Source organism: Ustilaginoidea virens, chromosome 2, assembly GCF_000687475.1.
Source record: "Ustilaginoidea virens chromosome 2, complete sequence".
NCBI classification, from domain to species: Eukaryota; Fungi; Ascomycota; class Sordariomycetes; order Hypocreales; family Clavicipitaceae; genus Ustilaginoidea; species Ustilaginoidea virens.
The window spans coordinates 551,974-572,350 of NC_057317.1; the positions used below are offsets into that span (position 1 = coordinate 551,974).

General features: G+C 54.4%; 5 protein-coding genes across 5 annotated transcripts; 2 read left to right on the top strand and 3 right to left on the bottom strand.

The window, feature by feature from the left end:
* Window positions 1-442: 442 nt before the first annotated feature.
* On the bottom strand, window positions 443-1,777 carry UV8b_01906 (uncharacterized protein; the record flags this gene model as incomplete). The annotated part of the gene is made up of 2 exons (XM_043139404.1): window positions 443-1,429; window positions 1,514-1,777. The coding sequence occupies 2 exons, from the start codon at window positions 1,775-1,777 to the stop codon at window positions 443-445; spliced, it is 1,251 nt and encodes a 416-aa protein (XP_042995338.1).
* A 2,425-nt stretch (window positions 1,778-4,202) lies between these two features.
* On the top strand, window positions 4,203-6,022 carry UV8b_01907 (uncharacterized protein; the record flags this gene model as incomplete). The annotated part of the gene is made up of 4 exons (XM_043139405.1): window positions 4,203-4,225; window positions 4,875-5,233; window positions 5,296-5,407; window positions 5,476-6,022. The coding sequence occupies 4 exons, from the start codon at window positions 4,203-4,205 to the stop codon at window positions 6,020-6,022; spliced, it is 1,041 nt and encodes a 346-aa protein (XP_042995339.1).
* Window positions 6,023-8,963: 2,941 nt separating this feature from the next.
* On the bottom strand, window positions 8,964-9,254 carry UV8b_01908 (uncharacterized protein; the record flags this gene model as incomplete). Its single annotated transcript, XM_043139406.1, has 1 exon — window positions 8,964-9,254. The coding sequence occupies one exon, from the start codon at window positions 9,252-9,254 to the stop codon at window positions 8,964-8,966; it is 291 nt and encodes a 96-aa protein (XP_042995340.1).
* A 5,009-nt stretch (window positions 9,255-14,263) lies between these two features.
* On the top strand, window positions 14,264-16,206 carry UV8b_01909 (uncharacterized protein; the record flags this gene model as incomplete). The annotated part of the gene is made up of 2 exons (XM_043139407.1): window positions 14,264-15,057; window positions 15,135-16,206. 2 exons carry the CDS (start codon window positions 14,264-14,266, stop codon window positions 16,204-16,206), a joined length of 1,866 nt encoding a protein of 621 aa, XP_042995341.1.
* A 1,850-nt stretch (window positions 16,207-18,056) lies between these two features.
* On the bottom strand, window positions 18,057-20,083 carry UV8b_01910 (uncharacterized protein; the record flags this gene model as incomplete). The annotated part of the gene is made up of 6 exons (XM_043139408.1): window positions 18,057-18,102; window positions 18,223-18,287; window positions 18,639-18,697; window positions 18,807-18,840; window positions 18,922-19,135; window positions 19,398-20,083. The coding sequence occupies 6 exons, from the start codon at window positions 20,081-20,083 to the stop codon at window positions 18,057-18,059; spliced, it is 1,104 nt and encodes a 367-aa protein (XP_042995342.1).
* Between the last annotated feature and the right edge of the window lie 294 nt (window positions 20,084-20,377).

Consider the following 20,377-nt stretch of genomic DNA (forward strand, 5'->3'; position numbering starts at 1 on the left):
GATAATACAGACGAGTGGTTTTCGCTTCTGTCAAAATAATCGACCACGAGGCTTGACTGCCGTCTAAAAGCCGTCTGCAGCTTACCCAAGCGCCAATTCGCCATCGCAACACGAGAATTGAGCCATGAAGAACACCGGGTCAGAGACCCCTCCAAAGTCTTCTCTATGTCTCCTGTCGGGACCAAACGTCGGAGGCGGGAAAAAAAAAAAAAAACAATTCCGTGCTAGTCTCGTTCCACACGTGTCTTGTGTTGTTGTTCCGTCAGTTTATCTCCTCGGTTGCTATTGGGTCAATGCCACATATGAGACTTGTTCCAAGATAGTTGATAAGGAAGGGGAGGCAGAAACAAAGAAATCGCTTCTGTTTGACAGTGCAAGGTCTCGGTGAAGTCTGGGCATGCCTCTGGTCGGGGTCTCAGGATACAATGTTGAAGGCTTGCTTCTACTCATCCTCATCCTCGTCTACGACATTTCGCCGTCTCGCTCTTGCAGATGGTTCCGAAGCCTCAACCTCGTCTCCTTCAGCATCCTCATCCTCGTCTGGCTCGGCGGTTCTTTGTCTCTTACTTCTGGACCGCCGGTTGCCATTCTCATCATCCAAGAACTCTTCTTCTTCCTCTTCCTCTTCCGCCGCACTATCCATCTCCTCCTCGTCACTGCCCACCAAAAACCCGTCGTCCATGTCGTAATCTTCGCGTCGTCCAACGCCCTGGGGTAAATCATCGTCAGAGTCATACTCTGGCCGACGTCTCTTGGGCTTGGTTGAGCCAGCAACGCCTCTCTTGCGCGCGGATCCGAACCCCCTACCACTCTCCAAATCTCCAATGGAGAGACCGCCACGAGCAGAGCGCCCCAAACCGCTGTCCATCTTCCAGGCGGCATTTTCTCGCTTGCGCTGAGCCTTCATTCTGTCCTTCTCTGCCATCTCGGCTTGCTTCTTTTGCAGCTCAGGATCCCTGGTCGTTCGGATAATCATGTCGCCATCATTCACCGACTTGCTTGCTTGAGCCATTCTCTCGGCCAACACTGACAATGCATCATCGCCGACCGCCTTGTTCGGTCGAACATTGAACTGCTCCGCCAAATGGCCGACGGTCATGAGCAGATTGCTGCCTAGCTCGGCTGCAGCGGCATAATAGTGTCCATCGTGAAGCTCATTGTACGGCTTGCCAGGGCCGGGAGCAAGCGCTTTCTTCTGCATCTCATAATGCTCGCCTTCGACAGAAATCGTGAATGAGCCATCGCTCCAGCGATATATATTGGTGTTGCTTTGCAGGTCTCCGGTTCTTTCGTCTTTGCGCACGCGTACTACATGCTTGGGATGATCTGATTTCGCGTTGGCAATATCAAATTCCGATGGTTGGAAAGCATGCGCGACGTACTCCCGAGGCATGAATTTGATGAATTTGGGTACACGCATGACTCGAAGCTGGTTCAAAAAGAACAGAGGGGGAAAAAAAAGTCAGTCATGAATCCGCCGCGTGCGCACAAGCGAGCAATCAAGCCTGCATACCGTTCCATCTTTGGAATTGGGAATTGGATGCCGATACGTTTGCACGGCCATGACGACTCTGTCCCGCGTCTCATGCGATGGATCCTCATCATCATCGTAGCCTTTTCTTGCCGTATGGGGATTCTTATCTGGATCCGACGCCAAATCGTCGTCATCGAGGATTCGCTCCTTGGGCGAGTCTGGCAAATTGTCGTCGCCTTCGTCCCCAAAGAGATCGTCACCATTGCCATCGACAGCGTCGAGAGGATCCTCGGAATCTGACATTATGTGAAGATGCAAGTATCTGAGCCGTGCCGATGAATAGGTGATGGGCGCAAACGGGGATTGACAGGCGCAGTTTTCATTCCAAGGCCGACAGTGTTTCCGCGAGAGGTTGAGGCTGAAAAGAGCTTGGTCTGGTGGAGGTGCGACTCGCATGTACATGTACAGATCAACTTGACGGACCGTACGGGGTAATGGTAGAATTGAGGCTAGCAGCCTTTCTAGCGCTCTCACTGGGTGGACCATACCTCAATACCACCACATGTCTGGCACATACCAGCCAGACCAGACGCTATAGTCTGGTTACATGTACCAATAGCAAAGCGCTGGGACCCAGCCTCTTTTCGTGCAATCATCAATACCTGCCATTACGCATCAACAAGGATTCTAGTCGCTATTATTTTCCGTCCAGTCTCAATCGCAAGACTGCTAAAGGTCATGACAGGTCTACTTCCGAAAGATCTCCATGACTACGTCATGTATCTTAGAGGTAGGTACCTAAGGTAGGTTTGCAGTTTCTTGTTGCAGCTCATTCATTGGCTTGTGGCTGTCACAGCTAACCATCAAGTTGAACCAGCTTAGCGCGCCATGGTAGGTTCCTAGTCATTGCCTGTTCACCGATATTCGCAACCTCGTGCCTTGGGTTAGGTGCATCGCGACACGATACTGCGGAGTAGATACTATTGCCAACTCCTCCGTCCATCGTCCAACATGGCGGCACTTCACAGAAGCTCAGAAACACGACAACCGTTGACCCGCAAAGGCCACTACTTCCCATTGCGACGAACTTCGTACCAAGACTGTTGCAAGAAAGAGCGCCTCCTGTGGCAGGGAATTGGATTGGACTGGTATCAGCCAACAGTTGATGACTCGTGATGACTCGAGAGCAATGTGCAATCTTATTACAAAGATCAGTACACAAGACGGCTAGTACAAGGTGTCGGAAATGTTGAGCTTTGGAATCAATACACCTGCAGCAAGAGACCCAAACGTACCCTGTTGCTACACGTACTCAGCCCTTGGTGCCTGCTTCCCCAAGAGCACTCAAGAGATATGTGTCTGATGAGTCCATAAGTGCACAACCTTGTCGAAATCAAAAAAATATACTGCACCGGCCGCCCACAGTTCGGAGTACCGATCATTGAATCGCTACACCCACAGCGTAGGGTTGGTGACATGGCAATGAAGCCCTCTGATACCTGCAACCGCATGCTAGCTACTGTAGTTTAACTAAGGCATGACGAGAGCATCTCATAACTTTCATGTGGCTTGCATTGGCTGACGTGCACTCCCATATCAAGTATCGTGGTCTCACCACTTGGACGAACAATCATCATACATACGACCCAGCGGGGAAAAAAAGGGTTATCTAAACAGAAGTCTCAACAGGAATTTGGAGGCGACGGGATACATTGGGTTGATGCGAGACAAGGTCAATGAGAAAAATCAGGCACCGATAAGTCTGTAGGCGGTCTGGTGTCTACCTCGAGCTAGATCCATAACAGGCTTCTGAGCAATGAGCACTGCCTAGCCTGTGCCAGAAACAGAAACAGGGATCATGAGTGGAAGTCAGGACGTTAGGGGGTCAGGAGGCCGTGCTATTCAGACCATCATCCCACGTTCCATCCTTGTCTTCTCTTCTTCTTCTCTTTTCTTTGAACCCCCTCGATATGGCCATGGCGCACCAAACAGGTCGGGCGGGTCCAAGTCGATCTAGTTGATGGAAAGGTCAGAGATTTGCGTTTTGGGCGATTTTAGGTGTATTGAAAGCCGTGTTGAGATATTCGCAAAAGCTAGGAAGAAAGGATCAGAATCATCGTCATAATGCACCATCAGTGTCGAATGCCATGGCAACAAGAAGAAACTGTCCATCCATCCATCCATCCGACGATGTGTGTTGGGTGGGAGTCGGGGCATGGAATGCAAAGCCAGCCACGAGTTAGTTTGCCAGGCAAGCAAAAAACATCAAGGGATGAGCCTTGAGGCCCTCGGGTATCTGGGCGGGGCCCTGCCGGCCAACCACACACGCTCATCCCTCCCCCGCCTTCTACCGTCACTGGTTGGTTAGTTGCTTCAAGTTCCCCCTCCTGAATCTCCTGCTGCCACAAGATTCATGACATCTCCTTTTTCAGTCGGTGACTTTTTAAACCCCTTGCTGGACCCCGTTCTGGCGCCGCTCGCCCACTCTGCTCAAGCTGGCCCTCGCCTCTTCTTTCTCACCTCCCGTTCTCGCTTCAGAACGCTACCCTTCCGCAGCAACTTGTCGTCCCACTCGTCTGCTGCAGCCCGCTCCTCAACAGCATCAGAGCCCTCAGAGCCCTCAGAGCCCTCAGAGCCCTCAGATCCCTCGGATTATTTCGGGGCCTCTCATCCGTCTCTCTTGTCTCGTTGCTCCCCGCCCATTTCCTTGGCCGCAATTTCACCAATCATGTCCAACCTCTTCTCTGGGATGTAAGTCAATGTCTCCGCCGCTTGATCATAGGGAGGGTAGTCGCTTCTTGAAAACATCGGGTGGCAGAACTACACCACTGATTGCCATGCCTTCATATCTGTCTGATGAATGCAAGGCTCAAGGGACAAGTGTCTCAGTGCTACGAGGCGCTCCGCCAAAGTATGAACATCTGGTCGGCGTGTGCCAATTCTTTCTGCGTGGAAGAATAGCCCTACACGTCGAAAGTGGTCCTGGACCATGTACCGGTTCTTTCAATTGTGAATTCATACCAGACGTTAGGCAATGACTGCCGAGCCACCCAACCGTACCGCCTGGACTCCGGTTTGCAGTATTACACCCGGACGGGCTGAAATGTAGGAGTCGCCGAGCCGGGTTGTATACCTCTGGTTGGGGCATGCTCAACCAGCGCAATGCTGCAATCTCCCTTGAAAGCTAGTGCTGTTCTGGGATTCTGCCCGCAATATAGCGGACACGGTATAGGTATAGCATTGATTGACGCAAAGCTGCCCTCGGCACGAAGCGCAGCCTCTTGGGATCAGAACTACCTACTTTTCTTGAGCTACCCAGTTTGGTTGTGCTAGGATGCCTCGACGCCTGAGAAAACATTTGCAGTCGCTGAAGCTTACGATTGCTGACTTTTGCTCCCAGAAACGCTCGACTTCGAGGCGGTTCAGCTAAACCGTCGGGCCAGAAGAGCCCATCCCCATCGACAGGTAGCCAGCCTCTGCCTTCTGACACGGCATCGCAAGTTAATCAGTCGTCCACAAACACTGCTCCCAAAGTTCCACCGTTGCCGAACTCTCCATCTCTCGCTCAGACCATTGGCATGGACGAATCCAGCGGCGTCATAGCCAGCGGAGACGACGTCATCAACTCCTACACCTTACCCCGACCTCTCCCTCTCTGGCTCAATGCCAATTACGTCAAACATATTGTCAAGGGAAACTTCATGACCTTGAGCGCACGACCAAAGACAGTGGAACAGGGCGAATGGATAGCTCATCAAGGTATGCATAATGCACTTCCCAGTATTACGGTTTCTGCAACCAGCTGATGCACAGAGGGGCAGTTGTTGAGCATTACCGAAACCTGTGGAATTTCGTGCGCGTTGTGCATGAAAAGGAGGAGGATGGCACGAGCATTTGCAATCCAAAAACTTGCCCTCGCATGTCCGCAGGAGCGTATGTTCCTTGAATCCATACAAATCGACATTGGACAGTCGACCTCCGATGACTGACACATCATCTAGTAATCATTCCTTTACCTGGCTGAACAATAGGCGAGAGCCCGTTGAGCTCCCCGCCTACGAGTACATGACTCTGATGCAAAGATGGATCTCTGGGAAGATTGATGACACGGCCATCTTTCCTACAGATCCCTCAGGCGTGTCATACGCCCACAACCCAAGCATCACCACCACGCCACTGTCGCAACTGTCCAACCCGGGTGAGGCTGATTATATCGGTAAACGATCGGGCTTCCCAGACAAATTCGTGGAAGTTTGCCAGATGATCTTTCGCCAAATGTTTCGCGTCTATTCCCACCTGTACTGGGCGCATTTTACGGAACCGTTCTACCACCTGAACCTCGAGAAGCAATTGAACAGCTGCTTTTCTCACTTTTTGCTGACAGCCACAGCTCTAGACATGCTAAAGCCTCGGGAGTTGGAGCCAATGCAAGCCCTTATCGACCTCTGGGCGGCCAATGGAACTTTCCCGCCGGAGTCCAAGGCTTACGAATATGCCAACTTGCGTGCTGGTGAACGATTCCTTCAGCTTTCCGGCGTGTCTCAATAGATGGGTCTATCACAGGCACCTTTTCTTTTCTTTTCTTTTCTTTTCTTTTCTTTTCTTTTTTTTTCCTCCTTTTTTTTTCCTTGCTTTTTTTTTCCCCCTTTTCTCTCTCTCTCCCCCTTTTATCTTGGTGTGAAATTTGCTTGCATCTCTTGGGTCATTCGAACGACAGTTTTACGCTAAAGCGGAGTTGCATATATATTTTATGCGCATGGGCAAATGGATACATGAGACAAACCTGGCAACTGTCTGGTGGTGATTTTTGCGAAGCTGAGAGAGGTGTCCGGTACAGGCCAGCGTGATTGCGAGATCATGTTCGATTCTCAGCATGGTACGGCGCAGAAAAATCGATAACAAAGGTGGGATGAATGCAAACAGAAGGGAGAGTAGAGAACTATGCATCTATAGGTCATCACGGCAGGATCTGGCTGATAAGCATAGTCGCCTTGATCGGCGGTGAAGACTAATTCCATCGCAAGACTAGTTCCATCAACAAACCTGCATCTGGGTGGTTCCATGGCGCAGCGCCAACCTCTCGGTATTGCTCTGCCCAGTTGATGATCTCCTCGTGAGCATGGCAACATGGCGGATAAGAGGCAGCAAACCAAGGTCATGACGTTTGATTAGATGTAGCGTGAGATGAACATGTCTCTCACAAGGCAACGTCGCAGTTGAAGCGCTTGTTTCTGCGGTGCAGCTACCTCGGGGATGTTTTGGGATGTTTTGCACACGCCCCCGACACACGTTGACGCTCTCGAGCATTTATTTTTTTTTTTTTTTGGCAGGCAATGCAACCTGGGAGAATCAGTAGCATGCGACATATCAAAGGCACGCTGGGGCAGAAATGAAACAGATGCATTCGGGGATGCGCATCAGCCCTTTGTGCCTAACACGACGGCCCAGGCCATCCATCATATGACGCCGTTTTTCACCCGACGGCCCTCGCAGTCCGACGACATTTGCGAGAAACCCAAGGAAGCGGTTGTGGCCCGGAATTGAAAGAGGAAAAAGGGGACGGATAATCCCAAATCCAGCATGCGAAGGGAAAATAACCGACCGCAAGCGGCATCGACCGTCGAGTGGTCTCGTCACAACTCAGCAACGGGCTCGGTACGCCCTTGCTGCTCCGACACGAACCGCTGCGATGGCGTGCTTTCTTTCTCGCACCTTTATTAATCTCCGCCGATGCCGTGCAACAAAACGCTCACGTTGAGACAAAGGGGCGTCCCCGCCCCCCCCCCCCCCCCCGTCGCCCGCCTGCAGAGGGCGGGTTGCGCGGGGAACGAGCTTCTTCTCGTCAGAATGACGGGGCGCGCCAGGAGGGGCGGGTTGTTTGGCGTTTTCGCGGAACTCGTTCATGCATCGTGTTTTTTTGGATGCGGACAGCAAACAGGCGGCGGCGGAGGAGGAAGGCTGGGCTGTCTCGGTCACGGCTTGCGAATGGCTGGGGGGGAGGGTTTATATTCACGGACTGGAGGGGGCGAGCTTTGTGGCCGTGGGAGCGGCATCTACGGCGGAATGCTGGATGGCCTGTCTGACCATGGGGGGGTTGGTGAAGTCGGTTCCGGGTCGGAAGCAAGGGCAGGATCTGATGGGAACTCTGACGAGCAGTGGTGATGGGCTTGGAGACAGGCCTGGGATGTGAGTCGAGGCTGGGGCAGTGCTCCGTCTACGGAGTACAACGAAGAGTCTTCCCTTTGTTTGCGGGTTTGTCGTTGTGGTGTTCTTTTTTTTCTTTTCTTCCTTTGCCGCACTAGAGTAATTGTCTTTGTTGAGGGACAAGAACGGGCATCTTCACGGGCACCTTCACGGGCATGCAGAGTATGTCGGGGACTGAGCGCGCGCTTGAGTGCAATAACGACGCTACGAACGCAGGAAACACAGGTAGCCCTCCCTCTTGAGACGTCTTGTTAACCAATCCGGCCTCGTTGTCTCATATCGTTTTCAGGCCTCGGGCGCGGACGAGAGAAAAGCCCTTTCCCAAGATTCTGGAGGCAAAACCCATGCTTGTGAAGACGGAAATGGAGAGCACGCTCAGGCGTGGCGAGGCTACAAGCGTTCGAGATCTTTGTTGTTGTTCAAATAGCCGGGCCCTGATGCGTACGTACGTAGCACGGACAGAGAAGATTGCGGTCTGTCAAAAGAGAGGACAAAGAAGGCCCGAGAAGCAAAGGGAGCGCCATTGAGCCCAGTACCTTCAGTTACCACTTGACATCTGGCGCAACGCCGTCAGATGGGCACGGAGGCAGGAGAGCGCAGCAAAAAGCGCAATGCATCATCACAAGCTTAAGCCAAGCCATAGGAGCTCAAGGCGTTGATGCGACGGGTGCCCTTTTCGCAGCGAGATACCACGTTGCTTCGTATTTCTTACTACAGTGGGCGGTTTTTCGCCATGCAGATAACCCGCAAGCTTGGTTGGTGTATGTTGGAACGTGTTGAGCGTTTGCCATGCGCATAGTGCGCTAGATTTACCGGTGCGTCAATAAAAGCGCTCTTGGGGGTTCCTTTTCCTCCCACCTGGCTCATGAGATAGTGCCGTTCCGTGGCCATGTCAAATGTCCAAGTAGCTGCGGAGCGCGCCTTGTTCTTGATCCACCACGACGTGACCGCGGACGGAGGCGGATGTTGTGATATTGTGCAGAGGCAGCACAGATGGCTCGTCTCGTAGGGGGGGAAGGGGGGGGAAGGGGGCTGGCTCGGTGCCTAACATCAATAATCAAGGAATGGAACTGGGATTGTTAATACAGACCAAGGACACCGGAAAAGGAGATACACCGACTGTTCAAAGGATTCCGCCGTCATATGCCGCAGCATGGCCGGCCAATATGCGGCCATGGAGCACAGTGGAGCTGCCGATATCACAAAAGGTGCATGTGGTTGGATCAATCATTCGTTGCTCACAAGCCCTACCCGAGGAGGGCTGGCCCCCAGAGCAGTCTTGGGATCAGCCATGATGGTTGGTGGGATGCTGCTTGTAACTACGCAGCCACTCGCCGAGGCTAAGATGAGGGCCGCTCTGGTGCTCCAGAGAGTCCAGAGTCCAGAGCCCAGAGCCCAGAGCCCAGAGCCCAGAGTCCAGAGTCCTGACGCAGCATGTCACCAGGTTGGCGGGTGAGGCTCTGACTGGGGTGATGAGTGTCTTGGATGCTGGTGAACTGGTGATGCCACCGTGGGGGTCACCATTGAACGGCAGGGCCGAACCCGTCACGGCCTTTTTTTCCCTGGGAAGTGGCATGGCCACGCGGCGGCGACAAGCGAAAAGGCTAAATGGCTGGGATGATCACGTCGCATTGCGCATTTGGCGGGGAAACTATTACAACTTGGGCGTGTTGTGTGTCTGGCAGTCGGGGTCAGCGTGGTCAGGTGGCGAGCAAAGACGGGTAAAGATGGGTAAAGAGTAAAGATGGTGGAGGACGGACTGGAGTGAGTGCGTGTGTGTGTGTATGGTGGTTGTGTGTGGTGTGTTGTCTGAGTGGTTGTGTCTGAGTGGTTGTGTCTGAGAGTGGTGTGAGTGGTTGTGAGTGGTTGTGAGTGGTTGTGAGTGGTTGTGAGTGGTTGTGAGTGGTTGTGAGTGGTTGTGAGTGGGGCAAGTGGGGGTGTTTGAGACATTGACCCCATAGACATCGACCTTGGCCATAGAACTCAACACTTGTTGAACCACAAGTCGATTGGTGGGGTCGCGGGGAAGCTGGCTTCAAGTTGGCAAAGTTGCTCTTTCCCAAATAACGTCAACTAGTACGGAACGGTAATGTACGTAACGGGGGCTGGGAGCTGGGGTGGTTGGTGCTCAGAGGAAGGAGGAAGGGGGAAGGGGGAAGGAGGTAGTCGGTACGCTGCCTCCAGATACTCCGTACATACCTACCTTACCTAAGGTAGGTAGGTACCTTCCTGTCTTTAACCATCTGGGTTGATTGGCTGTCCGACAGGTCGCAGAAGCGCGGGCGGGAGAGCCAGGCTAGGGAGTACATCAGGCAAACCCGCTGGGCTGTTTCTCCCAACTCCTGCAAGTTCAATGTTCGGAAATGCTATGCTGCCTCGTCTCGCTCGTCTCGCTTGATGGGCTACGGCCATGGCAATGACCGAGGGAGGACGCCATGCGCTTTTCCCTGCTTGCAAGCTTGTCTTGTCCTATCCAGAGGCTGGGTTGTGCTCCTGTGACGCGAGACGCGACGGGGTCTTCGGCCTGCCTGTGCCAGAACAGAAAGCTACTGCGGCGCTCGAATGGACTTGCTCCGTAAACGACTATCCGACCAGCGAGAAGCAAGAATGGGCCAACTCGGTAGCAGTTGGGCACGACATGGAAACAATGAGACCCTATCTGGTGGCCATGGTTGGCCTTGTGCCACAGAAATAGCAAATAGGAAGCCAAGGCCGTCGTCAAGCACTAAACCCCAAAGTTCGCCGTCACCCCAATCACCGGGCCTTTCCAACGCCGGATGATTGATTTGCCTTGCGGTTGATCGGTGTGGCTCAGAGGCACAAGCGCTCTAACCTGAGGCAAGTCCGGGGGATGGTCCCTTGGTCGGTCCAAGGCTGACACCCAGGAACCGAGTTGAGAAGGATATGCGCCGTCCGGAGTAGAAAGCCTGGCAAAGTGAAATCAACGGCCAGATGGGCCGTTTCTGCCCAACCTCGCACCCCATGCACCACCCAAAAGCGGGCTCAAACCCTACCAACGAGGTCATAGTGGTTGAGGCTTGGCTGTCAGTGGCTCATTCTGGTCATGATATCGTATGTCTTTTTTTTTTTTCCTTTTTTTCTCCCCCCCCCCCCCCCCCCCCCCCCCCCCCCCAACGCTCCGTCTCGCGGACTTGACCCGGTGAGGGCAATACGACGGGACTCTCGCATTTTGGTTGATCTGTTGTTGACCAGACCGTGTACTGGCCGACGGAAACGACGGAAACAACGCCACGAGCAATGCCAGAGAGGGTCATGGAGACTTTGTCGTTTGCCAAGAAGCTCGGGCAAGTCTGGCCTACTACAGTTGGTAGTGTACCGTGTATGTGCGGATTTGTCTCGGCCCTTTCCTGGATACCATGACGAATCGATCGCTTGACATGCAGCATCCGGAAGCTTTGAACGGTTGCTGTGTTCGGCACGACCAAGCGGTAAATCAAGGCTAGGCTACTCGACAACTTGGCACTTGGCTTTGATGCCGCGGCACCAGACAGCCAAGTACAAATCTAGCAGTGGCCAACCTATGTACCTAACCTAAAGCATTACGGCGGGCGGCGGACAGGTGGTCCAGAGAGAAACAGTCTCCGTTGCAAGACACTGAAAGAAACAGAAAAGAGATGTCGGTTCATGACCGTGGCCCTCGAATCCGACTTGCAGCCGTTGTCGGATTTGGCCGTTTCGATATGAATTTTCCAACAAACCGCAAGGGTAGCCGTTCTGCAGCACAAGGGCTGTGCCTGTGCCACTCATGATGTACGTACTCCGTATGCGGAGATTCAAGCCACCTGCTTCACAGGGTCCGGCCGGTGGATACCTACCCAAATTCTGCAGGCTTCACACACAGACCACACGGACATGTCTTCTTCTTGTGAGGATTGCCAGGCGTGTGTCAGATCCAAGCAACCAGACGGTTCTTGTCTAGGGTCCATCCATTGGGCGGTGAGCCGTGCCGCGGTCATGGCGAGAATAAGATCCGTCCGCCTGGTGTCAGTCTATTATTAGGGACCCAAGGTACCTAACCTAACCTAGCTGGGTACCTTGTCCGTGGGTTTACTGCCTACGGACATGGGCAAGCGAATGAATAAGCGCCTGAACGATTCTTGTAGCAGCCAGGATTGACTGGATGCCACAAATCCATCTCATCTCACCATCTCCGGGCGGCCAATGAAGGAGGGCTGCTGCTTGAAGCTTGCACATGCCTTCTTCCTCTCTCCTACACGAGGTGCCTCGGGAGGTGCGTTGAACACTTGGGGATTTGGGCGCGTGCGTCTTGGGCGGGAAGCTTGGGCGGGTACCAGCACTACCAGTACCGCACGCAGCTGGTTATCTACATATCATTGAGGCAAGATGCCCAACTGCAAGGTGCAGGGCGCTCCAGTCCGAGTCTCGAGTCTGAGCTCAAGCTCTGGTCTTGTCTGGTCTGGTCTGGTCTGGTGCTAATGAGCCAATCAGCAGCGGTTGCAGGATCCACCTCGGCCCTTGAAGTTTTCTAGCCGTCCCGCATGGCGGCGGACGGGAACTGCCATCTATCGGTTTCCCATCTTTGTTCTGTCTAGCGTCTGGTACCTAATATCTGGTAGCAGCATGGCGATACGAGCGATGCACGACTACCGCTGGCTCGGCGCGGGACTAGGGAGGGACTAGGCAGACGGTCTAGTCGCGGATTACCCGCGCACGCAGGCTTCAACGCTGTTGGCGCGAGGGAGGAAGCGCTCGCCAGAGACGAAGATGCATGACACGACTAGATGTGCCTGGGAAAAGCCATTTGATGGCTGAGTACGGATACCTAGGTATGGTGACTCCCAAGGATGGCACTAGATGGCTGGGTGGGGGGTGGGGGGCTTCATTCGCAACCAGTGACCACAAGTGCCTTCTGGCGGCACTCCCTCTGTGGAGCTGCTTCTCGCCCGCAACGTCCCCCCACATTGCACGCCCCCCAGCAAGCGATTGACCTGCTATTGATGCTATTGATGTAGTCCGTACCTACCTAGGTTAGGTAGGTATTTAACGTATACATGCAGCTACATGCACCCGGGTGCCGGTATGAGGTAGGCTCAGTGCTGTCTGCTAGGCTGTGAGTGTCCCGCCCTGTCCCGCCCTGTCCCGCCCTGTCCCGTCCCGTGCTGTCTGGTCTGTCCTCCCGGGTCCGCAGCAGTCTGGTGTCTGGTGTCTGGACACCCCCGGGCCCCAACACCCCCCATGCCCATGCCTGGCTTCCCGCTGCTCGCTGACCGGACCACATGCTTGTTACATGTACGGAGTACCCAGGGCCGTCTGGTATGGTATGTCATGAATCCCTCAGTTCAACACTGATTTGCCAGGTGCCACCATTCGCACACAGTTCAGAACCAGCTACCTATACCTGTACCTACCTCCTCGTAGTGCTCCGCACATGCCAGTTGACCCAGCCCCATGCCTATAGGTACCTAAGGTGACTCTAGTAGGTACCTAAGGTAGGAAGGTACCCAAGGCTCCTACAGGTACGGTAGGAGGTAGGTTGCAGCCTTCAGTACCTCCAATCTGCAATCTGCTCAAACGCCGGCGCAGACTACCACCACAGGTACATAACCAATCTGCCTCCTCCTCCTCCCCCTCTTAATTTGCGTGCGTCTGCCTCTCATCGCCAACCGATCTGTTGACTCTATTCCCTCTTCTCTGCCTGATTCTCTGCTCGATCAAGGCCTTGCTGCTTCTCTTCTCTCCATCACGAATAGCAACAGCCTATGAGTCTTGAAACTACTGTCGACCACTTCTCAACAACTCGTCCGCCCCGTCGTCTGCTCTGCCCGCTTGCAGATAACCGAAAGCGAAAAGCCCCCGCCAATTCCCGCCTGGAACGGGTGCTCACAAGTGCCTTACTTCGCCACGCATAGCCCCCCTGCACAGTCCTTAAGTCTTTCAAGTAGACGAAAAAGGAAGCGGCAGAAGAAGAAAAAGAAGCAGCAGAAGGAGTAGAGGAAGCAGAAAAAGTAGAAGGAGTAGAAGAAGTAGAAGAAGTAGAAGAAGAAGAAAAGACGCAAAAAACCTCCAAATTGCGTGAGTGGTTCCCCTCCTGCTTCCCACGCATTGTCTCCCGCATCTTCCATTCCCTTGCCAAGTCAGTATCCGTCTTGGTTCACTACGAAGGTGTTTTTTTCTTTTCCTTTCCTTTTTTTTATTCGTACTTTCGTTTTTTTTTTATTTTGCCGCTCCATCCCGAGGCCGGGTCTGATGCCTTGCACTTGGGGGCTTTGCTTGCCCTTCTCTGCATCCCATTGCCCCAATCACATCGGGCAAACTTTATACTGGCACAACAGGAAGACCTGATTGTGCTTCTATTAACGCGCAGTGGAGTATTGTTCATGCGTTGGTAGGCTCCATTGACAGGCCCTGAGCTGTTTCAGCGGTTTGCCTCTTGTCCTCAACTAACATGGACTCCCCCACTGATAGGCCAAGACTTTCGAGATTCGGCATCACCAAACATTGTCCCAGTCGTCGTCGTTGGACCGACAGACTCTTTGCATCGCCTAGGTCCTTGTACGGGGAGTAAAAAGACCCGGCATTTCTCGGTCACCTCTCTTGCCTGCCATGACGACACAATTATCCATGCAGCCGTTTTATAGATCACCGCTTGTTGTGGATACTCGTCATGCGCAGCAAAAGTACTTCAAAGAAGATGACAGGGGCGGAATGCTTGAGGACGGCTCTCTTGAGCACGGGACAATCGACTCTGGCCTAGAGCTTTCACCACCAATGATCAACAGCCGGAGAGAATCTTTTGCCATGGGCACAACGCTCTTCTCTCCCAAAGCCGAGGACTGGCAGTCCGTGGACATGCAGTCGGTACCATCCAACCCCTTTGCAGACCAGAGCGGAGGAAACAATGCGCCAAATCTTAATCCCTTCATGCGACTAGACCCGTCGCACGGCCACGTCTTCTCCCCACAGGCAAGTCCCTGGGATGTGAACAACACCGCGGGCTCTCACAACGTCATGCATCAGTTCAACCATGTGCAAGGCGCCTTTGATGCCAGCGCTTCCATTTTTCAAAGACCTGTGCAGAATCATAACCCTTTTAGCAATGCTGGAGCCATGTTTGCTGCTTTGGGGAATGAAGACCAGCCCTTGCCGACCTCTCCCGAAAAGGAGTGGATGCTTCCCGTCCAGACGCTGAGCAAGAAGATGCAGCCTGGCAGCCCCATGATTCGGTCCCACAACGAGCTTCGACGGGGAGACGGCATCAGGAAGAAGAACGCACGGTTCGAAATTCCAGTGGAACGCAATCTGAGCAATATCGACTCTCTCATTGCCCAATCTACCGACGACCAGGAGATCAAAGAGCTGAAGCAACAGAAGCGCCTTCTCAGGAATCGCCAAGCAGCGTAAGTCATTGAATTGAAAAACCACTTTTTGTTGCTCTTGGCAGAATCGCCACTAACTTAAAAATTGGTTTCAACAGTCTTGATTCGAGGCAACGGAAGAAGCAACACACAGAACGCCTGGAAGATGAAAAGAAACAGTTTACATCCGTCATCAGCGACATGGAAGAGGAGGTGGCGTCTCTGAAGGAAAAGTTCGACATGCTCATGCAGGAGAAGAATTCTCTCGTGGGTTACATTGACAGATTGACAATGGAAAAGGATGACATGATCCGCACGCACACTCTGGAGAGTGGTGAGCTGCGCAAGAAAGTCAACGTCCTCACGGAGCACGTGCAGCGGCTTGAAAGCCAAACGTTGATTGCTTCCGGCCCCGGAGGAAACGATGGCTATTCTGACAGCTATGACGGCATGGAAGGCATCGGCATGCCCGGGTCCTGGGACAGCTCGACGTTTGCACACGAGTACTCGGCGGAGCAGCCCAAGTCGAGGCATCAAATGTCGCTCGTCCCGGCCAAGAAGAGCAGCGAGAACACGGCATCCTCCGAGTGCGACAAGGGCTCTTCCCAGGGAGGTCTCTTGTTCATGCTGTTCCTCGTCGGCGCGTTTGTCATGTCCAGCCGCTCCACGCCAGCTATTCCCCGTGTGTCTGAAGATGTCCGCGCCGCCTCTGCGACGCTTCTGGACAACGTTCTCAAGGATGCCGGCATAAGCTCGCAGGCAACGGGCATCCAGGCTATCCCTCCCCAGCCCTCCGGCAGCGAGTGGATTCATACGGGCATCAGCGACATCAGCATGGACACTGGGACCTCCATGCTGGAGGAGCTCGGCGACTCGTTGACCCAGCCGAGCCAGGAGCAGATGAATGAGCACATCTTTTCGCTGTCGGCGGCGCAGTACGACGGCGTGAGCAACCACGAGTTTCTGCAGAACGCCCCAAACGCGCCGGGACGAAGTACCAGCCAAGGCCGCAGGAACCTGGCGGAAGCTCTGGCGGCCATGCGTGTGGCTAGCAAGCACGATGGCGCCGCCGAGGTGTATACGCGATCGCTTCTCTGGGATCAAATCCCGAATGATGTTGTACGAAACTTTGCAAAAATGGTTGCCGAGAGCAACAACGCCCATGATGAGCAGGAATGCGACGAAGCATAATGATGACGACATGATATGATACAGCAAAACGAATCTCACGATGATGAAACTCTTACGGCCTCGCAACACGAAATGACAGTGATGTTTTCATGTTTACATGATTCTTTTTTTTTTTTTTTTCTTTTCTGTTTTTTTCTGTTTTTTTTTTTTTTTTTTTTTCCATTCTTCTGCCGATCAGCTCGGCTTCTTTCGCTTTTCCTGCTCTCTCCCATGTCTTTTTAGCTTCCTCTCAACTCAACAAGGTCCCTGCCATGTTTCGACTGTGTGCCCTGATGCGCACGGTTCAATCAATCAGACAAACTGCTCACGCATCAAAGTTTTCGATTTCGCACCGACACCCGTCTTGACAGGATGGGGCCGATGCCGGTTGGGTTCCTGTTGCTTATTTCGGCGAGCGCGCATTTCGGCGAGCGCGTAGCGTATTTCAGCGAGCGAGCGTTGTTTTTGTCTCTTTGCCGTTTTGTGGATATCTGCAATTTCGTTGGCCACGTAGGGTTCTTGGTTTTTTCCAGCCTCATGTCGTTTCTACTAGTCTAGAGATATGGCATCATGATTGACCACGTTGGATGTAGCTATTCCCTCAGGCGTGACGATGTGGCACCGCGAGTAACCACGTTGCATGTGGTTATCCCCCCAGGCGTATTTTTACGAACGTCTCTGTTGAGGATTGTCGAGGGCCGGGTAGGCTGCAGATTGGGGATTGGTCCGTCAATCGTTGGTTCATGGCCGGCGTGGGTGGTACATATGTATTGACAGTACCTGTGATGGCTGCTGCCTGGCATAGTCGCGTCGGTAGCCGCCGCAAAACAGCTGCTAGAATTGGTCTCATGTAGCTGCTACGTATGAGGTACGTCGTACAGTCTGGTCCCTTGGCAGTCTGCGTCTTGCCTGCCGCCGCATCTGCCCGTCTCGTCATGCTGCAACGCAACGCACTGCACTGCACTGCACTGCACTGCACTGCACGGCACGGCACGGCACGGCACCGCACCGCACCGCACCGCACCGCACCGCACCGCACCGCACCGCACCGCACCGCACCGCACCGTGATAAATGCATCAGATAATTCAGTATTTCCCACACGATGCATTTCCATCATCGTTTCCCGGGCCGGGGGGTCCTGCCGGGGAGTCCTGCCGGGGGCCGCGGGCTGCTTCGCACGGCCCTGCTTCCGCTTAAGCATGGCATGGCATGCATGCATGGCAGAGCCTCACCGCTTTCCACACGGCAGGTCCTCTCAGCCTCTACATCTCCGCGCAGCAGGGATTGCCGACACCAAATATCGCAATTGACACGACTTGCTGGTCTTTTTTACTATTCTACTGACTAGTTCTCGAATGATTGAGATTCTGAGGTAGGTAGGTACCGAGGTGCTTAGTCGCTGGGCGATTCTGCGTCCCAGGACCAGAGACGGCCTCGCTGGATCCCAAGCAGGCACCGGGGGCAGCGGGAAAGAATGGACACGCCCCGTTTCCGCTTTGCCTTGCGCCGCCCGTCTTTGCAGTATCGACTCCAGGCAAAGCTCCGCTTCCCCGGTCGGTGCTCTTTGCAGGGCCGGCACGGGGTTTTTGCAGCGCTACGGGATGCTCGATTGCAGCACGCACAGGAGGAATCTCGTCGGCCAAGTTGGGTGCATTCGCTGAAACTTGGGCAGTCATGCGCACGCAGGCTGGGCGGAACCGTGCCTCGTCCGCGTCATGTTTCTTCTACATTGTCGGAGCCGGGACTCGAATCAAGAAGGCGGGTTTTCTGTTTTCTTTCTTTCCCTTTTTTATTATAAAAAAAAAAAAAAAGGAAATGAAAAAAAAAAAAAGGAGCGGGAAAAATGCGCGGGATTTGCTGCTTCCCATCATCACTTCTTCCCCTGCTCGTGAGGGTCGTACTTCTCCTTCCATATCCTGAGCAAGTCCACGCACGTGGTCAGCGTCGATTTTCCCATTCACCAACCGGGCTGGAGGGAATGTGCGGCCGAGGCAACTAGCTGCAGGGGCAGAGGACCACCGTGGAGGGCCACGTACCAAGTATTCCCTAGCGTTTTGCTGCCGGATCTCTCGGCCAGTCGATAATACTGCGCCGCAGCGTGCTGGGGGAGACGGGTCAAGGGTTAGCTTGGTGAGCTCCATGGGCGAGCGGGCGTCCGTCTTGGCGACGTGCCGCTCCGTCACGTCTGGCGTTGGAGGCAGCTGAACGGGGGTGCTTGTCGTGACCGGGCCCAAGGCATTTCATGCTCAAGAGAAAGAAGAAGAAGAAGGGGGGGAAAAGAGGAAGGGAAGGGTGGTGGAAGGCCGAACCAGAGTCCGTTGCGTAAGGAACGGGCGGCAACCACGGACATGGGCCGTCACAAGGCATGGCCGTCCAAGCCGGCGGGGTGGCACAAAGGCGCGGCCGGGGTCGCTGACGGTCCGGTCCAAGACACCGGGGGGCCTCGGCTCACCTTGTCTTTTTTACACCCAAATCCTTCCAGATAACACCAGGCAACTTCGTTCATAGCGTCTGTGACGGGCATCCCCTTCTTGTCAGCTGGGCGCTCCGAAACGACGGGTTCAGGAAAGAAACGAAGTGGACAGCAAGGACACAGGGGGTTGAAAAAAAAAAGACCTACCACTATCTCCAAGGTTTGCCGCTGTTTCGTAATACTGCCGCGGATGTCAGGGTTCGGCAAGCTCCTCCTCCCAGTTGGGGCACACGCAGACATTGGTGGGCGGCCGCTGACTGACCTGCTTTGCTGCAAACGGGTCTCGTCCCAGGCCCCAGCCGTGACGAAAACAGTTGGCGAGCTCGAAAATAGCCATGACGAGCTCGCCCTTGGCCGCGCCTCCTTTCTTCATCCCGGCTTCAAGGGCCAACTGCTCGACGGCGGCCGAGCTGGACGCGGCAGCGGTGAGATATTTGACTGCTCTGGCCAGGTTTGCTTCGCAGCCCCAGCCGTGCCTAGCAAATGGTAGGGGCAAGTCAGATTGCGCATGCAATGTAGTCAGGCCGAGTCGCGGATGCGAAATGGAGGGGGAAAGACGAGAAGGGAAAAAAAAAGAAGAAGAAAGGGCAAAAAAAAAAATGAACGAAAGGAAAGGGGGAAGAAAAGAAGAGAACAAAAAAGAAAGACAGAGGAAAAAAAAGGAGAAGAGGCAAAGGAAGAAAGGAAAAGGAGAAGAAAAGAGGAGTTTACGAAAAAAAAAAAGACGCCGCCAACTACCTCAACGCAAGGCCATACAAGACCTGGCTGAGGGGATTATTCGCCCCCTGGGGATCAGCCAACTGACCAAACATGCTCGTCGATCGCTCCAGGTCGCCCTCTTCGTGCAGCCGAATGGCTTCCTGGATATCCTGGTCTATAGTCTTGGACGACACAGGCGACGGGCCGGCGCTCCTGTCGCGATGGCCCACACCCAACTGCGGGATGTTTGTCGACAGAGACGGGAGGGCTCCCGGGACCCCCGGCACGATGGGCTGCTTGGCCAGCAGGGTGGCGCGCCTCTCCCACTGCGACTGGTCGTCCGGGTCGTTGGACTGCGTAATGTCCGGCAGGTTCACTGGGACGTGGTCCGACGACTCGGGCGAGCGGCTCAGGTGCAGGCGCTCCGAGAGTCTCCGTCGCGACGAGTGGCTGGCCTGGGACGAGGCGGACTCGCTCCGGGGGCGGTTGGACCAGAACACGTCGAGGCTCCGGCGCGGAGAGCGGACCGACGCCTTGGGCGACAGCAAGTCCTCGTTGGCCTCGGCCGGCGGGGGACACACCCTCTCCTGCGACGAGGTGGCCGTCCGCACAAAGGTGATGTCGGTGCCGCCCAGCTTGCGGGCCGCCGGCTGCCCCTCGGCGGCCGTCACGTTGTCCGTGCCGTCCGTGCCGTCCTTTTTCCTGAGCATGTCGCGGAGGCCCATGGTGCCTTGGGGTGGGGGGTGGTCGCTGCAAAACGCCTGCGCTGCAGGGACATGTGGATGGTGGCCGAGTGCAGGTATTTGTCTTGTTTTTTTATCCCCTTGCACGGAGCCGAGCTCTCAAGCCCATCTGAGCCGGGAATGATGTCAGGGGGGAGGCTTGGTCGTGGCGAGCCTGGCGATGGACGGCGATGGACGGCGACGGATGGTGATGGACGGCGATGCTGTGCTGCTGTGCTGCTTCGATTGCTATCTTTTTACTGCAGTGTTCCAACAGCCGTCGTCTGGGCTGCTGTG